The 19,270-nt window shown below is 40.8% G+C and overlaps 1 protein-coding gene across 4 annotated transcripts in view; it reads right to left on the reverse strand.

Annotated features, from left to right (window-relative positions):
- The window catches only part of CHD2 (chromodomain helicase DNA binding protein 2), a 113,318-nt gene that overhangs the window by 74,163 nt on the left and 19,885 nt on the right, over positions 1-19,270 (reverse strand). For 2 of the 4 annotated variants that reach the window (XM_032842339.1, XM_032842337.1), the window contains exons 3-8: positions 15,581-15,812; positions 11,734-11,820; positions 9,958-10,019; positions 3,909-4,016; positions 1,791-1,931; positions 445-578 (exon numbers count right to left, since the gene is read on the reverse strand). In XM_032842339.1, coding sequence (XP_032698230.1) covers positions 445-578; positions 1,791-1,931; positions 3,909-4,016; positions 9,958-10,019; positions 11,734-11,820; positions 15,581-15,812 — 764 coding nt within the window. Of the gene's footprint in view, positions 1-444; positions 579-1,790; positions 1,932-3,908; positions 4,017-9,957; positions 10,020-11,733; positions 11,821-15,580; positions 15,813-19,270 lie in introns of those variants that run through there. The other 2 variants (XM_032842338.1, XM_032842340.1) reach the window with 2 other exon arrangements.

The raw sequence follows: 19,270 nt of genomic DNA on the forward strand, positions 1-19,270 counted from the left end.
TGTGGAAGTGTTGAATTTTCTGAAACTAATATTACACTGTATGTTAACTAATTGAAATTTAAATAAAAACTTGAAAAAGCAAAAAAAAAAAAAAAAAAGGAAAGAAAGAAAACTTCCACTCTTCACAACCAACATGAGCACGGACTGAAATTCAGAGCTGAAATACAGAAGATTCGGGCCTCACTGAGCACATATAGGAAGTAATTTGGGGACACCTGGGTGGCTCAGTCAGTTAAGCATCTGCCTTCAGCTTGGGTCATGATCCCAGCATCCTAGGATCGAGTCCCACATTGGGCTCCTTGCTCAGGAGGGAGTCTGCTTCCCCCTCTGCCTGCTGCTCCCCCTGCTTGTGCACGTGCATGCTCTCTCTCTCCTCTGACAAATAAAATCTTAAAAAAAAAAAAAAAAAAAAAAAGTAGTAATTTATTTCCCAAAGACACATACCTCCTTTCTTTCCCAGCCTTGAGTCTAAGACCTTTTCAATAGTTTCACTATTATCCTGCTGCTCGTCTGCTCCTTCTCCAGTCATCTCAATGAGGTCATCGGAGTCGGTCTCAAAGTCATCGTCTTCCTTGTAACTGCATGAGGAATAATGCTGAATAAATGAGAAACTGCCTCTTCAGACTTAAACACCACCAAATAATAATCTCAGTAAACCATATACCCTTTTGGATCCAACATGTTGTTTTAAGATCAGGCACAGTTAAAGTGGGCTCAAAGTTCTTTTTCATCCTACTTAGGAAGTAATGCATGTTCACCGAGAACTGCAAGAAGGTTTACTCAGAGTTTAAAATAAAAACAGACTACATTTGCAGTCATCTGTGTAAGTGAGATACAGGAGGACGCAGCTATGCTTTCATTTTGTGATATGAGATCATGACTATATAAACAAGGGAACAACTACAAAGAAAATGCATAATAAATGAAGAAACAGTTGCTTTTTCATTAAGCAAAAAGAAAGCTGTATTTCTAAGACTAAACACTTGAACCCTGTATTTTGTCTCCTGATGATATTTGAAGATGAAATGTGAGTATTCTCAAACTGTTGAAAACTTCAACTAACATACTTCCTGGTAATATTAACACGTAACCTCCCACCATATAGGGGCAATAAATGGTCTGGGAGTCACACAAGAGAAAAACACGCTCCTGAATGTGTAACAGCTGCAGGAGGACAAAGTGCTGAACTATATGTTAGCATACTCGGCACCTAGTCCTAGCTGTGAAGTCATTAACTGGACACACGGCCAGGTTAGTATCTCCAGGACTTAGCTTCACCCCCTTTAAGTAGACCAGAAGAAACCTGTGCATCCTCCAGAAGAAAATGAAATGCCCTTGACTCCTATAAAATAAAACACTGATGTTGGCATGTATCCCTTCCTCTTTTATTTCCTGTTACTGCTTCATACCCTATCAGTAAACTTAATAAAACTATTATGCTGAATATGTAATCTGATCCTGAGGACAAACTAACGGAAGGAGCAATTTAGAACTGAGAATACAATCCAAACATCTTTCCTGAGAAAGGAAGGTATGAAATGAAGGCATCACCCTGAAGCAGTTTTCTTTCCAGGAACGAAGGCCTCGAATGAGCCACTCTTCCTTCCACATTCCCACCGGCCCACAGCACTCCTTCTACAAGAACACTGATCACATCTCTGAGCACAGCCTCCAGACATGGGTCATTACTTCCGCCTATCAGATGCAAATCCTGCCCTTACCACGACCAAGTTCTAGCCGACTACACCGTCACCCTCACTCCAGTGGAAGACTTCTGGGGCACCACCCACCTAACATTTTTAGCCGCTCTGCGACGAGTCTGCCTTTTAGGAGCTTCGTCATCTTCATCATCGTCATCGGAAGAATCCTGCCTTTTTCTCTTTCCACGCTGAGTCTTCGGCTGCTTTTTAACACGAGGTTTGGGCACTGTTCTGAAATGAGAAGAGAAAAAATAGCGAAGTCTTCACTCTATCCCTTGGTGTCTGTTTCAAATCTTTATCATTTCCCAGAGCAGCAGTACACACACAGGATTAACCTGGGGAGTGTCAGCCACGAACATTCCTGGGTTCCATCCGCTGAGATTCTAATTGACTAGAAATCTGTGTTTTCAACACAAAAGTGATTCTAATGCTGAGAATCCTCAATCACATAAAGAGACACAGTGGATTCCCAGGCAATGGTTCTCCACTGTTCCTCAGGACTACCGGACATGCAACCCATTGCTGATGGTACCTCTTTGGCGGGCAATTTGAAAATACCAAACTCACAAACGTTAACAATTCTACTTCCGGGAATTGCTCTTACAGATACACCCAGATACAGGCGTAATAAGGTATTCACCGTAGTACTGTTTGCAATAACAAAAAATTAGGAAAATGCTAAATCTTCATCAGCTGGGAATCAGTTCCTGAACAGAATACTAGGTAGCTAGCACCCCCCTCAAAAAAAAAATCAACCAAAACGTTTCCATGTTTTGATAGGAAACATTTCCAAGAGAAGCAAAGAAAAACGCAGAACAAGATACATGAAATGCTGTCTGTACAGAAGGAGCAAAGGACAGAAATCACTCCACATGAATTTCTGTTACATGCACACAAAGCATACCCGGAAGACGACCTGAGAGCGCGCGCACCCTGCCGCACACCGGCTGAACAGGCTGCGGAAAGAGCCCCATGCGTGACTCCCAGCAACAAGCAGGACAGAAAGCCACAGCCTGGGCACTCGGAAGGAAATCCCCAAATACGCTACCCATGATAAAAAGGCAAAAGGAGAAAGGGGGAGATGGAAACCCACCATCCTGCCTGTCTCTCTTTTATCTTCCATAACCAATGCCACACAGACCGATGATCAGGGTCAGTAAATGACAGGTAAACTCTAGAAAAGAAAGCTGAGGAGGCACTTAAACCTGGACAAAAGGACACCAAACTCAGATGTGAATTTCCCTGCTGGGGTGGGGGCAGCTGTAGAATGTCCTAAGTAGGAGGTAGGCAAATGTTTTGCTGCAAATGGACAGGGCATAAATATTTTTAGCTTTCCCAGACAAGAAGCAAAACTGAGGCCACTACCCAGGCACTGATATAATGAGGGAAAATGAATTTTCACATAATATTTACTGACAACACTCAGAATAATCATCACTCAGTACACTTTCTGCGATACACATCTAATGAGAAGAACAGAATTCTTTTTGAAAGGATAACATTTCATTTAACTGAGGTTCAAACTTACGTGTTCCCCACTATCGGACTATAAATGTTGATCTATAAAAGCTACACTTGGCCGTACAGAAATAGGTGGTGAGTGGGATCTGGCCCAAAGGCAAAAGCTTGTCAACCCCATCCTAAGCATTACTGTGAGGTCAATTTCCCTACGATCTCCGCCTCCCGCCTTCCTTTCTTCAATACCAGTACCCTGCTGCCAGACATCTGAACAAAAATTACCAAAGTTTCCTACCACCTCAGACTTCCTTCTCTGCACAATCACGTTCTCTGCTCGTGATAGATTCTAAGAACAAGGTAATAAGCAGTGAAGCATGCTTTCAACCAACCAGTGTTTTAAACTCAGGAATTACTTCTCCCAAAAAGAGCCTACACACTACTCAAATACACAGGGAGGTTTTTTAAAAAGCAGAAGACAAGTCCACCCCTCCTAACTCGTACGGCATGGAGGAAGAAAAAGAAGCTTCACTGTGTGAGACATACCATGCAAACACCCAGTCAAATCTAAGCGTCCCCATCATCTAATCACTTGCTAATGAGGTAGACTGGCAAGAAGTGAAAGACTTCCAAAGCCCAGAGTCACAACATGTGGTATCCCATCAATTAAGGCTGTCATTCTAACACCAAATCATCCACCATCTAACAAATTAAGCGCCACCAGAAGCAGAGATGTTCAAGCAAACACTGCACCTTCTGGGGACAGGTCTTCTGGCTTTCACTTTTTTTTGCTCTGGTTCGCTCTCTGCACTGGTGCCTTGTTCCTGTTCATCTTCTGAGGGTTCCCGTTTCCATTTTTCTCTGTGATCAAAAGCAAAGCAAAATCATTTTTTTCTAAAAGAACTCAAGATTGTTTAATTTGAAGAATCTGACAAAACCAACTTCAATCGGATTCTCCAAAGGCAGAGCATGTGTATTTTAGGCATTATGGCCAAAAAACGTTTATTCTAGCTCCATTTAAATTTTGGCTATGTTCCTTCCTGGACTGTTTTTTCTCTGATGACAAAAATAAATGAAAATGGATACTACAATAGTATTTTTTTAAACTATTCTGGCAAAAAAAAAAAAAAAAAAAAAAAAAGCTATTAAATCTCTCATACTCTATTTTTATTTACTATCATTGAATGGATTGAAGCCATAATAGTTCTCAAATTTTAACATGATCAGAACCCACCTGAAAAACTTACTAAAAGAAATTTTTGGACCACAGCTATAATTTCTTATTCAACAAGTCTAATAAGAGGCCTAAAAACTTGAATTTTACCAAATTTAAAGATGATGCTAATACTGGTTAAAGACTCATTCTAGAACTACTATACTGGATATTTTAACATGTTTAGAATGTATTTGATGAAACAGTCCCTAAAATTATTTTTCACAATAAACCTACCACCTACTAAATAATCTGTTCAGCTAAAGATGTAGTCTTAGTAATTATTTATTAGACAAAGTAGGTGTGTTCCTTTGCTCCTTGAGATCTTAGAAGGCTTTAAAGAGCCATATCTTATAGGTCTCTCCTACCACCTCAGAGTTTTTGAAGTTTGAAGACCAAATGTGGGGCTTAGCTCATTTCTAGGGAAAAAGGAAGGAACATATAATAGTCACTGGGCATGAAATATCCAGGTGGCGGGGGGGGGGGGGGGGGGGGGGAAGAACTCACAGGCAAGTACCTGAGGTTTTACAAAACAATCACCACTGTGCCTCTGGGCCCATGACTAGGAAGTAAGATGATGCTAAAGACAACTATTAGAGAATCACAAAGTCACGTCAACATTCTTCATAAGAGATTAGGTCAAAGGAATAAAGGAAGCTTATTGCAAGAAGGTGGTTATCAACCGATTCCTGAGAATCTTCCTAAAAAGCCCAGGAGCCACACTAACATTTGAGTGAGTGGAGACTCTAGAAAGCATGAAGAGCCAACAGAACACATTACTCAAGTTCCACTGGCACTGTGTGCTTCATATCCATCTCCTCTGGCATAGGTGACTGCTTCTGGGCAGGGCCACTTCTGTTCACCTTTGCACCAGACTTAGCACAAAGGCAAGCAAATGAAGGGAGACACTGCTTTGTTAAATAAAGAAATAATTAAGAATGAACCCTATCAGTCTAATAGGCAGATAGGGTACTTTTTGGAAGCAGACTGCTAATTCACCAAGGCCTATTAATATTGCCTAATAGCCTTCCTTCTCTCATTTAAACAAAGACCTCCTTATGTCTAACTACACGCTGGATACCTGACTTAATCCCTTTCCCTAGAACTAAGTACAAGAACTGTTTGCTAAGCAATCAAAGGAATAGAAGGGGATAGCCTGGAAGGGAGGAAGGAAGTGGTCTCCAGGCACTGGGAGACTGGCACATGAAGCTGTAATCTTTCTTGGACCAAGTTCAGAATAGTTTACCCCTTGGAAGGGGCTCACGTAGCCAAACCAAAGTGGTTTCGCAGGAAAATAGCTTGAAAGAACACAAAACAACTAAGATGTAAGGGAGAGCAGATCAGATGAGAAAGATCCACGGTCAAGTATTAGTTGTAATTTACCTAACGCCCCAGGAACTGAGACCCTAAATCAGGGGAGCTAAGGGGTCCACTTCTACAACTCTGAGACAATAATGGCAGTAACCTTCATCAGTGCTGAGGCTGGAGTTTTCCAGTTAAATTGCAGATGTATAAACTTACGGACAACTAGGAAGACTGAGCATCTTCCAGTATGAGAATGTACAATAACTGAGCAAAACAACTGGCCCAAGTGAGAACGAGGTATCTGGCATTCCATGTCAAACCTCCAGCCCTCCTCCTTTCAATCATAACCCACCGAAGACTAAAGAATCAGGAAAAGACAAGCTACCCGTTCTGGGAGGATCTGAACAACTAAAGGCTTTTGGCCTAAATTTGTACATGTATTTGAAACTGGATGGATTATCTGAAATTTTGTTTTAACTTTCAAGAACAGGGGAAAAAGTAAGTTAGGATCAGTGACACTAAGTCACTCTGAATAAAGAGGAAGTGAGAAGAGTGATCTGCTACAAAAACATTACTTCCCAACCCTGCAGATGTCAAGGGCTCTCTTAGATCACTGGTTTCTTACACATAATACAAATTTTAGGATGATGACTCCCTGACTAAGCCAAAAAATACAAGTCAGGCTACAATTGGGAGTTGTCTAAAATATAAGATTGTGATTGGGATGCCTGGGAGGCTCAGTCAGTTAAGCATCTGCCTCCCGCTCAGGTTGTGATCCAGGGTCCTGGGATTGAGTCCTGCATTGGACTCCTCGCTGAGCAGGGAGTCTGCTTCTCCTACTCCCTCTGCCTGCCACTGCCCCACTTGTGCGCTCTCTCTCTGATAAAGAAATAAAATCTTTAAAAAATAAAAATAAAATACAAGATTATGATTAATAAAATTTTCACATGTCAAAGGAGACTTGAATTGCCAAATCCAGCTTTAAGAGGGCATCAGCAGGATTCCCTAAGAAGGAATCAATGAAATTTTTACCAAAATCTTGGGAACTGGGGAGAAAAATACTAAGATTTGGCCACTGAGGCTCTAAGGCAATGTAAATAGACATGAAAAAGTCAGAATGCAAGCTAAGTAGGTATAGTTTTGTTCCTTTATTGGAAAAAGGTGTTGGGCAGAACGCAGATCCTAAGACACAAATCAAATCTATAAACAGCTCTGAAGGAGGGAATGCACAAAATTCCTTCATAAATAAAACAGGCCTAAACTGTGACCAAGAGTCCTACTAATTATCACTAAAAGCCCAAAAAAGGGGGTTCCTCTCTCCTCTACTTTTAGAAGGCAGATCAGGGAAAGAAGAAAAGAGCTGCTTAAACTTCATTTATTTTCAGTACATTTTCCCAGAAGAAAGGCCTTTCGGGAAGAAGTTCCAATGAAAAGGAAAATCTGGGGCTAAAAGATTCTCCTCCACTGTGTCATGAGTTTGTGACAGAGTTCCAACTCAAAGCACTGGGGGGAAAAAAAAAAAACAACTATGATCCCAGGAGAAAAACTTCAAGTGACTTACAGTGAACACATTTTTTTTTTTTAAACTACAGTTGAGAGAAAAAGGTTCTGGAACCATTCTAGAGCGGTTTGAAGCACTGGTGGGACCATGAGTCAGCAAAAATCCTATACAACTTTTTACAAATCTGGACAACATTAATAAGTGTGGCATGGGTAATAGTTCAGTGATTAAAACAGCAGGAGTGGGTTAAATAAATGAAAAATTTTATTGGTTAATATGACTAGGTCAGGGGTTACAACTGAAATACCCATTAGGCCAGGCAAGGTCTGTAAATGGGGTCAAATGGAAAACTCCCAGTCCATCAGTTTATAAAGACCACTGTTATAGGGGCCAGCACTGACAGATTTTTCTAAGAAGTTAGAAATCTGGACTCTTAAGTACCATTTCTCAAATTTTTAACATTGCCAACTAACTTGAAAAATATTTCAATATTGTATAGGAACATTACACTGTGTAACTTCTGAATTTTTAAAATGCTAATTCACATTATGACTCTGGGGAGTTAGTCCCTTGTGAAACTCTATTCTTTAAAAATGCCAAAGTCATCAAAGCAAAGTAGTGTGAAAGCACTGTGATAGCGCTGTGAAGAAACCTGACCACTTACATAAAATATCTAAACCTAGATGGGACCCTGCAGTGGAGGTAGGAAATGTTTTAAGACATTACTGGGTCAATTAACAAAATGGGAATATGAATTAGACTAAAATTTTTAGCAATGTTAAATCTATTTATATTAAAACTACCCTGTACTTAGGAAAGAGAATAGTCTTCTTCTTAGGAAATCCAGACTTCAGTATTTAGGGGTAAAAGGCCATGATGTGTGTCAATCCTAGTCTTAAGTGGTTCAGAAAAAATATTATGTGCATGCATATATAAATATATACAAAGAAAAGCACCCCCAGCAATAAAGCAAATGGGGCAAAAGTAGTAACCAATGGCAAATCTGGGTAAAGTACACAGGCATTCCTTACACTATTTTTGTTCTTAGAGCTTTTTTTAAAGCTTGAATTCAAAAAATAAAGTTAATTAAAAATAGCTCCTATAAAGAACTTCAAAATCTGGTGCAGTTTGCAGGGTTTCAGAAAAGCATTTCCCTGTGCTAATACCTCAAAATTTCCACTCTCTTTGAGTCAATTCTGAAATCTATGTGCCCCAACACTAGGTTCTACTGAGCTTGCTCAGATCACAGAGGGCCCCCTTTAGTACTGTGCCTTCCAACTTCAGTTACTGCAGCACCTCCTCCAATTAATCTTACTAAGTAAGAAAAGCTCCTCATAAGCCCCAGTACTCACCAGCTGCAGTGGATGGCAGGAAGTGAGGCTAGCCCAGTGCTCCCACACAAACAAGCATGAAGGGAACTCCCACAGCTCTTACAAGTTCCTAAGGAAGAACCTGGGGCTGGGAAGCAGCCTTAAAGATACAGGCCCCTGAAAGGAAACTAAGAGGTTCTACTCAGGAGAAGGAAGGCCACTGAGGGCTGTCAATTTTAGAGAACTCTCAGGATGACTGGAGGAAAATAAGTACTGGGGCCAGTGGGCTTCTGCACACGCAGAGAAGGCTCTTAAAGTAGGTTATGGAGGTTTTCAAGCACAGCACCATGTAGATACCAGTCAAGAGACCAGAAGAATGTAGCCAGATGGTGGAGAAAAGACCAAGTGCATGGACTTCCCAAAGGCTCCCAAAAGGCCATTAGATCAGAACAGTTTCCCAAGCAGGCCATGGGACTGGAGTAGAACAAAAGCCTTTTTAAGATGCCAAGAAGTACAGGCCTGCCTACAGTTTCTCCTCCAACTCTAATTAAATATTTAAAACACAAATGAAAATTGGATGTGCTCTGGGGAGGGCAATACTAAATACGTGACTTTCCCTAGCATAGTTTCCAACAACCCTGTTAGGTTGGCAGAACAAGTATTACTCTATTTCGGAAAATGAGAAAACAGGTTTAAAAAATTTAAACTCCTTTGCCTTAGGCCAAAAATTTATTAAGGAATACTAATATTTTAGGACAGAAAATATATATAACTGGGGTTCTATTTTAATAGGCACCATGGACAACTATTTACCATGAGAAACCCCTGAATTTGTCTGCCAGGATTTCAGTATCTACATTTTCAAATGCAGCCCCTGAGGAGACGGGCCACAGAATTCAGACTATCAGAGATCCAGACCCCCTCCAAGGATGATTTTTAAATTCTAAAAAATATAAATAAAAATATTTTTTTCACCTTAAGTAGAATTGTAAATTTTAAAAATAATAAATATAAAACCTATGTTCTAAAGGAATTTCATATGCCCAAGAATTAAAATTTTCTGCCTTGTGAACTGCAGTATTAAAATTATATAGTTAACAACAGTGAGAAATTTCATACTACATTGGGCGTCCAGTCAGAACCACATGAAAAGGGAAAAAAAGCAAATCTACATTTGTTCCTTGTTCAATCACAATAGAATTTGTGCACATTTTAAAGAAAACCACAATGGGGCTAACGGGCTCACCAGGTAGGGTAAGCTGTAGCCCAGCACACATGGGACACACACAAGATGGGGTCTCTGGGCTTCAAGGGCTGCTGAGGCAGCGGGACACAGCAGACCGTGGCCCATGACAGCAGGAGCAGCAGCAGACTCTGGGACCCGGAGTGGACTACCACACGACAAAGGCAGCCCCACAGAAGTGGACGTGCTCAAAACCCCTGTGTGAAGTACGTGCCCCATGAAAGACTTACTGTTTCTTCAGCTGCCTCTGGCCTCTTCTTTTTGGGCTCCCACTCTCAGACCCGCTACTTGCCTTCAGTGTGTGAGGAGGGAGAAATGATCACAGACTTTAATTCATAGTTCTCAGGGACAACACGAACCCCTGATTCAACAATCTGCTCCATCATAACATCAGTCAACATGAACTTTCAGACAAAAGAACCCTGTGTTTGGTGGCGCTCACTCTTCTTTTCCTTTGAATTAATCTGTCTGTTATTATGGAGTTACCTCTAACACCAGGAAATATTTCTGTCGGCTTAACTTCTACAAGGGCATGGCCGATAAAATTCTCTGTGATGATGGAAATGTTCTGTATCTGCAGGATCCAATCTAGTAGCCAGCAGCCACAAGGGACTGCTGAGCCCCTGAAATGTGCCTAGTGCGGCTAAGGAACGGAATCCTTCCTTTAACGGGGACTTGAATACAAATTTTAAAAGCCACATGTTAGTGGCAACCGTACACTGGATACTGCAGATCTCGAATATCATGTGAAAATGCCACACTTAGTGTGCCATTAAAGGTGCTGACCTACTGATCTATTCCATTTCAGACTCATTAAAGAGCATGTTCAATCACGAGCTGACAGTGCTCTCCTGTCTGGCCTGACAGCACTAGGCCAAGGAACGTTTATATAGTCAAAAACATCTAAATAGCTCTTTCCCCCCAAACTTAGGGAAACTGGCAAATATTCCTACTGCTGTTAGTTTTGTGCCCTACCGAGAATGTGTTAATTTATATACAAGAGGACAAGAGTGACTCAACTATGGGACTGGTTGTAACCAACATGGCTCAGGAACCTAGGCCTAGACACCGAGGAAAAAGAAAGCTAAGGCAAACCACTCAGGTCATTCAAAATAAAACACCATGAAGGCAATGTGGATATTATAGTCAACTAGATCTGTAAAGTACATTTACCAAAATCCACGCCCCAACTCACTAACCTCTGATATTAACATTTCACCTTCATCAGAAGGATATTACACAGTTAAGAATAGCAAAGTCCTCCTAAGAATGCAGAAAGGAGCCATTTCACAGAGACGTAAAAGAGCATCTCTTCAGAATGTGGCCCATAAACCCAATATAGAGGTAAGAACGGACAAAAATACCACACAAACTGAGAAAGGTGAGAAAAGTCTGATGTTATGGAAACAAAAGAACCCAGTACATAATACCAATTTTTAAAAATCACCAATCCATTCAATCTCTCACAATTAGATCAGAGTTATATGTGTAAAGTATTTTATACTGCACACTAAAACCAGAAAGCAAATTTGAAGAATTAGTTAAAACATATTACTTAGGTTACACAAACTCTCCTTCCTTTCTCGGAAAATAAATCTGAAACTACGTCCATTATTACATTTACCAAGCAAGTGACTCATTTAACAAAATCTAAGAGATTTATAAACTAGCTTATTTTAAAAGATAAACTTCTTGCAATCATCAATTTCACTCGAAATCCAGAAACATTTAAAAAAATGAAAATAAAGATGTGATGCCAAGACTGTGTAATACTCTAACACTCTACTAAAACATTCATTGTGACACAATCTTCCTGGTAAATTTCTTTTCTTTAAAAGACACCTGTGGCTTTCCTTGCAGTTCTAGGTTGAGAAAGCTTGCAACAGAGTCACTTAATTCTCAGGCATAAAAGCTCACGTTAATGGGAACATACACACCAGAGTTGAAAAGGATGAGGTAAGATAAGGAATTTAAATGTATCCTCTTAAAGCATTTCTTTTTCTTACCTCCTCCTTAATATTAAATCGTGATGGTTCTTGTCTGCTTCGGTTTGACCTCCTAACCCCATAAACATCAGGATATTCTTCCCACATCTGTAAAATTAATAGACCATGTGTGAATCCTTTTTTCTTGATCCCCCATTTACGATTTTCATTACTGGAACATGTATCTCCATCTAAAAAAAATTCAAGTAACTAAATATCAAAAGGGTTGTTTTGTGTTAGCTTTGTTTAGAGATAATAAAGTACCACCTGTATTATCCTGAACACAGTGAAGTTTAACAATGCCTCTTCTTTACTGAATGGCTCTCAAACTACATGGCATGCTGATTACTGGTCATTAAAATATAAACTTACAGTTGAGTAATATGGCAAAGCTTCCACTGAAGACAAAGTTTTTACTGATGAATTTTAAGTCCCTAATGCTTTCCAGTTTCAGGTGTGACTGTACACTGACCTATCTCGGAGCTCAAAAAACAAGCAAGTCCCCGACAATTCTAATTAAATAAGAATCAGAACATTTGTCTATTTCTTTAAATTCCTCAGGATGAATACATAACATGCCAGAAGCACGCATATTGGGCATTTCTGACACTTAGCTAGAAGTTCCAGAAATGAGCACCACTGTCAATCTTTCTCTGGATCATTCTATTTTATTCTCCAACAGTAATTACCCTTTGCCTGGTTTTGGGGACTTGATTTTTAGTAACAGTCTTCACTAGTAATTTAAAAAAAAAGAAAGAAAAAGAAAAAAGTAGGAACACCTGGCGAAAAGAAAGAAAAAGAAAAAAGTAGGAACACCTGGCTGGCTCAGTCACATGCAACTCTTGATCTCAGGGTTCTACGTTCAAGCCCCATGTTGCTTGTACAGATTAAATAAAATAAAATCTCAAAATAAGTAAGTAGGCAGCTCTTTCGGTCTATGGGTCCTATTCCCGTGCCTTCATAAAACCACCTTTTTCTATTAAAAATAAATAAGTAGGAGAGCTTAGTTGGAGAGACAGTTTTTTTTCACAATATACTAACATCATCTTATAATAAAAAGACTCAAATCAACAAATCTATAGAAAAAATGTAGAAGGCCCCACAAAACCTCTGAGTGTCTACAACCCCCAACCTCGGTCTCCTTCCCACAGATAATTATTACCAAGTATATCATGGCGTTCTTCTAATGAAATCAGTTACACAGAGGCAAAATGAATTTGGATGGATTGTGGGAACACTGAAATGAAGACGTTAATAAACATGTAGAAGAAATGCCTGAGAGCCAAGATTAGAAATGTGGGTTTGCTGTCAAAATACAGGTAACAGCAAATCTCATGAAAATATTTAGAAAGTGAGGCCACAGAAGCCCCTGGCTGAGACTCATGAAGAGTGTGGAAAGTGGACCCCAAAAAAGACAAAACTGATGAAAGACGACTCAGAAAAAAACAGAATGTCATTAAGGCAAGGGAGGATATTACCAAAGTGTCTTTAAAAAAAAAAAAAAAAAAAAAAAAGCCAAGGTAAGCTGAAGAAAACCAAGGCCTCCAAAGAAAACAAGCAAGATGTTCTAGGAAAAGGCATTTTAGAACAAGAATCCAATTTTATCATGGAATCCAGTGTTCTCAGTTTATAAAGGTGACAAATCCATAATGGCCTTGAAATAATCTCAGAGCTGAGAAGACAAAGTGCCCAACCAAAGTTAGGAAAAAGCAAGTGGCAGAAAATCTAGGTGACAGAGGCAGCAGAACACTGAACAAATTTGGAAGAGAAAGAAAGGTGACAAAAAGGTTTACCTAGCCATGCCAACCCCAACCTCTACCTCAACCCTGACCCCTTTTTGGACCTGTGTTAGAGCTATGAAATTTCTTTACTCAGCACAGGTATTTAAGGAGCTTTTATAAACTCGGACTACTAAATCACTGAAAAGACCACTGATTAGTTTTATCATTTTAAAATACGAGGAATCCAGCTCAACTCCTGGGACTGTATTATACCATAATGTACACATACTAATATCATCCTGAGTTCATCTCTGTCCTTTTGAGGGCTACAATATCTAATTCAAACCTTCAGTAAAAAAGCTACCATGTAAAGGGACATTGCTCTCTGTATACAGAAAACAAAGAGCTTTCCTCAGAAGTTCTCATTTTAGAATAATATCCTTAAAGTCAAAATCCAATCATTCTAACTGGTTAGAACACGCATCCACGCATTAACCTTACTATTTAACTTCTTGGAATTGATCACCTTAACTTTGGAAGTATATTTTAATATTTCTGTCTGAAACTGTACTTCCATTATGAAATTCAGTCTTAGTCATGATTTCCCTTCTTAGTTCCCTTTATTTTTTTATTTAAGGTTAAATATATAGGGTCTTAAAACTTAACCACTGTGAATCCTGATCAACATGATCTCAGTGACGTTTTAAGCACTATGTTAAGTAATGGTTTCCATGGTTTCCTTTACTCTACAAGTCAAGAAATCTCCACTGCACAGATGAAAGTCATATCCAGACTTTTTCAACCCATTATACTTCCCTCAAAATTGTGTGGTGGTGTTCTGAAAAGAGCACCTGATCTAGATGTAGAGGAAACCAGGCTCTGACACTACACTCTGAAGATCACAGGGAAAAGCCTTCTACTACAAGCCTGGGCAGTAAGTCTGAGTTTAGTGATACTCAGAACAAAACCTCTAATAGGTGTTTCTACATATATTCCCTCTTGTGAAAGGTCCACCCATACAATGAGCTGGCAACAAGGTAGAGTAGTTGAGTGTCTGAAAGACACTCCTCTGTTAACTAAAGTAGCAAGGGACAGCTTTCCTTTTCCCATCCCTCACAGCACATCTGTTGAAGCTATTCTGTAGAACCTGCAGGTAATTCTAAATTGGTTGTACTACTACAAAAATATGTGCTTAGATTTCTATCTTAGAAGAATAAAAACTGATTCAGCATAAAGCTTTTTATTTCACTAGGGCATTTTATTCTTAAATTTCTAAAAGAATATTCTTTTCTATCTTCAGTGATTCAAATACAAGTGTCTTAAAATGGAATTTTAAAAGACTGGCTGCATTCTTGTGATTAATTAGGCCAACTCATTAATTTTTCCCTAAAAGGAATGCACTTCAAAGTTTGTGCCTCAGTGAGACCACACTATGCACTTAGAATTTTGGCTTGTTTGCATTCTTTGCTAGAAGACTCTTCTATGTTCATAATACCTACATTGCCTAGATGCAGATAACTTTTTTTCCTATGAGAAGTATTTCTCTTCCATCCTTCAGATACGAAAAAACTATCCTTATTCTTGAGTTGTTATCATCCATCACTAAGCTTTACAACTACATTCCATAATCATCTGTCAGTAACTCTCTCTAGTATTGTTCAGTATTGACTATTACCTTTTTAAATGTTAAAAACCAAAACTATAGGGGCGCCTGGGTGCCTCAGCTGGTTAAGCGTCCGATTCTTGATTTCACCTCAGGTCATGATCTCAGGGTCGTGAAATCAAGCCCTGTGTCCAGCTCCGTGCTGGGGATGGACCCCACGGAAGATTCTCTCTTTCCCCCTTGCCCTTTGCCCCTTCCCCCAACTAGCTTGCTCACTCTTTAAAAAATATATATATATATATAAATGTGCCTTTTTGCTTTGTAATTTGACGGTTCATGTAATTATTTTCCTTATGGCCCTGTGTCTACTATATCAAACAGAACAGAAAGCAGTCCCTGTTTATATCCTCAGGCAATAGATGATTACAAAAGGTAGCTACAGTTTTTATTATCCAGATTAACTCCTAAGTTTTCCATGGGAAATAGAGGTCTGCTAGCGGGTCCCACCTCGCAGCACACTTTCTCTGTATAGCAAAGTGGATACCTTCTTCACATCCGCTATCCGTTCCTTCTTAGAGGCTGGCTTCTCTTTGGCTTCTGGAAGGACTGGCTGGGATTTGGAACCCGCCGACTCACTTTCAGATTCCGACTGGCTCTCTGAAGACTCAGAACTGCTATTTGACTCACTGCCATGTCCACTTCCTGGATCACTGCCCTGCTCACTCTCCGACTGGCTGCCTGAGTCTGAACCGGAAGCTTCTTCAGATGCTGAGTGACTTAATGGGGAAAAAAAAAAATTAAGATTTAAGAACTGCACATAAATCTGTTTCTGTAGAATCTGTTTTTTTAAGAAGCGGTAAAATGAAAGCAGAGAATTAATTCTGGTAATACAAAATCAAAATCTTCAAATTCAGATTTGTATTTTTATACTGCAAATAATGTCATTATTATCATTCCCAACCTCCCTAGTATCTACAATTTCCTGAGTGCTTAGATCATGCCATTTACCACTTAATTTGTATAGGTTAGTTCTTTTATAAAACTCCAAAGAGGGACAGTATCTTCTCCTTCAATCATATGAGGAAAAACGGAAGCTCAGAAATAAGATAGCAAGTCTCCCAAGGTGACACACGAAGGTCAACCAGTCTGGATCCACTAAGTCTCATTTGTTCAGTATCATTCTCTCCCTAACACAAACCCCCCACACACACAAAGGAAAAACCCAATGCAGAACAAAAAAAAAGCAAAGCAACGTTACCCCAAGAGTAAGAACACAACCTGGTTCAATTATCCAATCACTGGTTCTCAACCAGAGGTGCAAATCAGACTCATCTGGAGAGCGGTATGAAAACACATAGACATTACCCCCAACCAAATGTCCTGCCTTGCAATCTCTGGCAGTGAGTTCTGGCCCTGGTAGAATCAACAGAAAAAACTAAAAGAGAGCATTCAGAGTGTGACATGAACGCCTAATCGAAAAAAGACCACTATCGGCTACCACACATCCCACTCCTTCCTCATTTCAAACACCCCTCAGGAAAAAGCAACCTAGGTAGGCAGATGACAGGAGAAGCCACAAAACAGAAGCACCAGAAGGCTACGGGAAGATGGGGTATCAACTCTGGGAGTCAACCAAGCAATATGCCCTCCCCGTAGAGTAAAAGCAATTCAGGGGTACATTGGTATCGGTGAAGTTACTCTAAAGGGAAAGACCTAAACTGGATCGACTCCAGAAAAACACCTGGGCCGTCCAACTCTTCTGCTCAGAGCTGGAGCACAGGAGGGAAAGAGCATTAGCAACCCAGAACCCAGGGTTCATGGTAACTTAACAAAAGGGGTCTTGAATTCCCATGGCATGAAGCCCAAGAGGGTAAAGGCGGATGGAATTTACCACCACTGTTATCTTCCCAACTAGCAATGAGGGCCTATCACTTGACAAACACGTCCACAGAATGGATAGGGGCAGGACACGGGAACTGGGATTGATACCCAAAATCCCAAGTGATCCACAACGAGCACATTACAGCCTTGGAGCCTTTTAGTTTAGTTGAGGGAGCAATGAATGAGAATGGGGTTGGGGGGTGGGCAGGGGAGTCTAGCATGGGGAGGGGAGAAAGGAAGGGGAAACCACATATTAACTGCTTAATCATCTAATAGGTATCCAGCATTATTCAAAGGACTTATATATATATAACCTTGCTTATTACCCAAAATAATCCTATTAGGAATTATTATCCCCATGTGAAAGATGAGAAAACTGCGGGACACCTGGGTGGCTCAGTCGGTTAAGTGTCCACCTTCAGCTCAGTTGATGAGCCCAGGGGTCCCAGGATTAAGTCCCACATTGGGCTCCCTGGTCAACAGGAAGTCTGCTGCTTCCTGTCTGCCACTCCCCGTTTGCGAACCCAGCGCAGTGCGCGTGCCTTCTCTCTCTCTGACAAATAAGTAAATACAGAAATCTTAAAAAAGAAAAGAAGAAGATGAGAAACCTGAAACAGCAGGGATCCCAGCCCTCAAGTCTGGCTCTAAGGCCCATATTCTCCTACTTTACCACAAGGGTTCAAAACTTTAGCAACTCAGAAAATAAACCTTGTCCCTGCTACACAATGTCCAAAACCAGTCAAAGATCCCTGTAACAGGTGACTCAACATTTCCAAGGCCTCATTATACTGACTGACCCCTTGGCCCTTAGGACAGTAAAAGCTGCCTAATCCAGCTGACTAAGGTATCTTAAGTCACTTACTCTCCACCTGTGACCAAGCACAAGGTGGTCACCAGGCCAAAAAAAAATAAAGAGGAAGGCTGGACAGTGTAGTAAAAAGTACAGGCTTTGGGGCGCCTGGGTGGCTCAGGGGGTTAAAGCCTCTGCCTTCGGCTTGGGTCTTGATCCCAGGGTCCTGGGATGGAGCCCCATATCTGGCTCTGCTCAGCAGGGAGCCTGCTTCCTCCTCTGCTCTCTCTGCCTGCCTCTCTGCCTACTTGTGATCTCTGCCTGTCAAATAAATAAAAATAAAATCCATTTAAAAAAAAAAAAGATTTAAAAGTGTAGGCTTCAGCATCCACAGGTTCGGTCTCTGAACTAGCTCCTCTCTCACGGCCATGCCACTTTTTAACCTGTGCCATCCTCGGCAAGGTCATGAGAGGCCCAATTGGCAGGCAGGACAGCAGGACCCTATAAATGACAAGACCTTACCCAAACATTAGTAGGATTTTCAGAATTTCACATCTAAGCTCAGGTTCCCCTTCTAACACAAAGTTCTTCCCTGCTAGTGCTCCCTGCTAGTACCACACAATTTATGGCAATAGTTAGAATTTATTACCTTTGCCTCCACCATGCGATCACAGAGACAGTTCCAGAATTTCCTGGAGTTTAGAAAGAAACCCCTTTCCACTCACTTGGAAGGGTGTTAGGAATGTACCTGGAAGCCGCATCTACGTACCAAAGCGCCTGAGTGCTTAGAGGCCTGAGGATGAGGAGCTGGCTGCCCACCTCCCCCCAGCCGCCCCAGGCGGTCACTGGGAACATCCAGTCTCCCTCCACGTGCCTGTGAAACCTGGCCTCCCTCCTCAAGTTCTCAAGACTCGGCGCTTAGGCCCTCCTTCCCCTCACCTCCACCCCTCCAGCCTCACTGAACCACTTGAAAGACACAGAGGAAGCCCGAGGATTGCTCAATCTCCGCGGGTGACAGATACCTCTAGTATTATATACCAGACATATAATACATAATATATATAAAAATGTAATATATATAATAATATACAACTATAATATATAATACCTCGGGTATTATTACCTTCTCTCGGAAAACATTCCTTGTGCCCTCTCCAATCCTAAACTCAGAGCCTGCGAAGTACTTCCGTAATCCTCTGCCACAGCAGTTGTGCCCCCGGGAACTCAAACGGGCGTCCTCATTTCAGCGTGAGCTCCCACTACCAATGCTCCGCTGGCTCTCCTCACTTGGAGCAATGACACACATCCCAACCAAGGGGCTGGGCTCCATTATATTAACATCTGTGCCTCTTTGCCTACCATGTGTCCCACTCCTATACAAGTAACTTGGTCACTTGTCAACCTCCCCAACAGACTTGAGAGCTAAACTGTCTTCTTTGATGTTCCCTGTACCAGTACGCCAGAGAAGAGAACAGACAGGGAGACTCCCTGACTTCGCTAGAATATGCAATCTTTTTAAAATCCTTTTGAAAAAAAAAATTTTTTTAAGATTATTTATTTATT

This window comes from Lontra canadensis, unplaced genomic scaffold, assembly GCF_010015895.1.
Source record: "Lontra canadensis isolate GAN:19392208 unplaced genomic scaffold, GSC_riverotter_1.0 scaffold128, whole genome shotgun sequence".
NCBI classification, from domain to species: Eukaryota; Metazoa; Chordata; class Mammalia; order Carnivora; family Mustelidae; genus Lontra; species Lontra canadensis.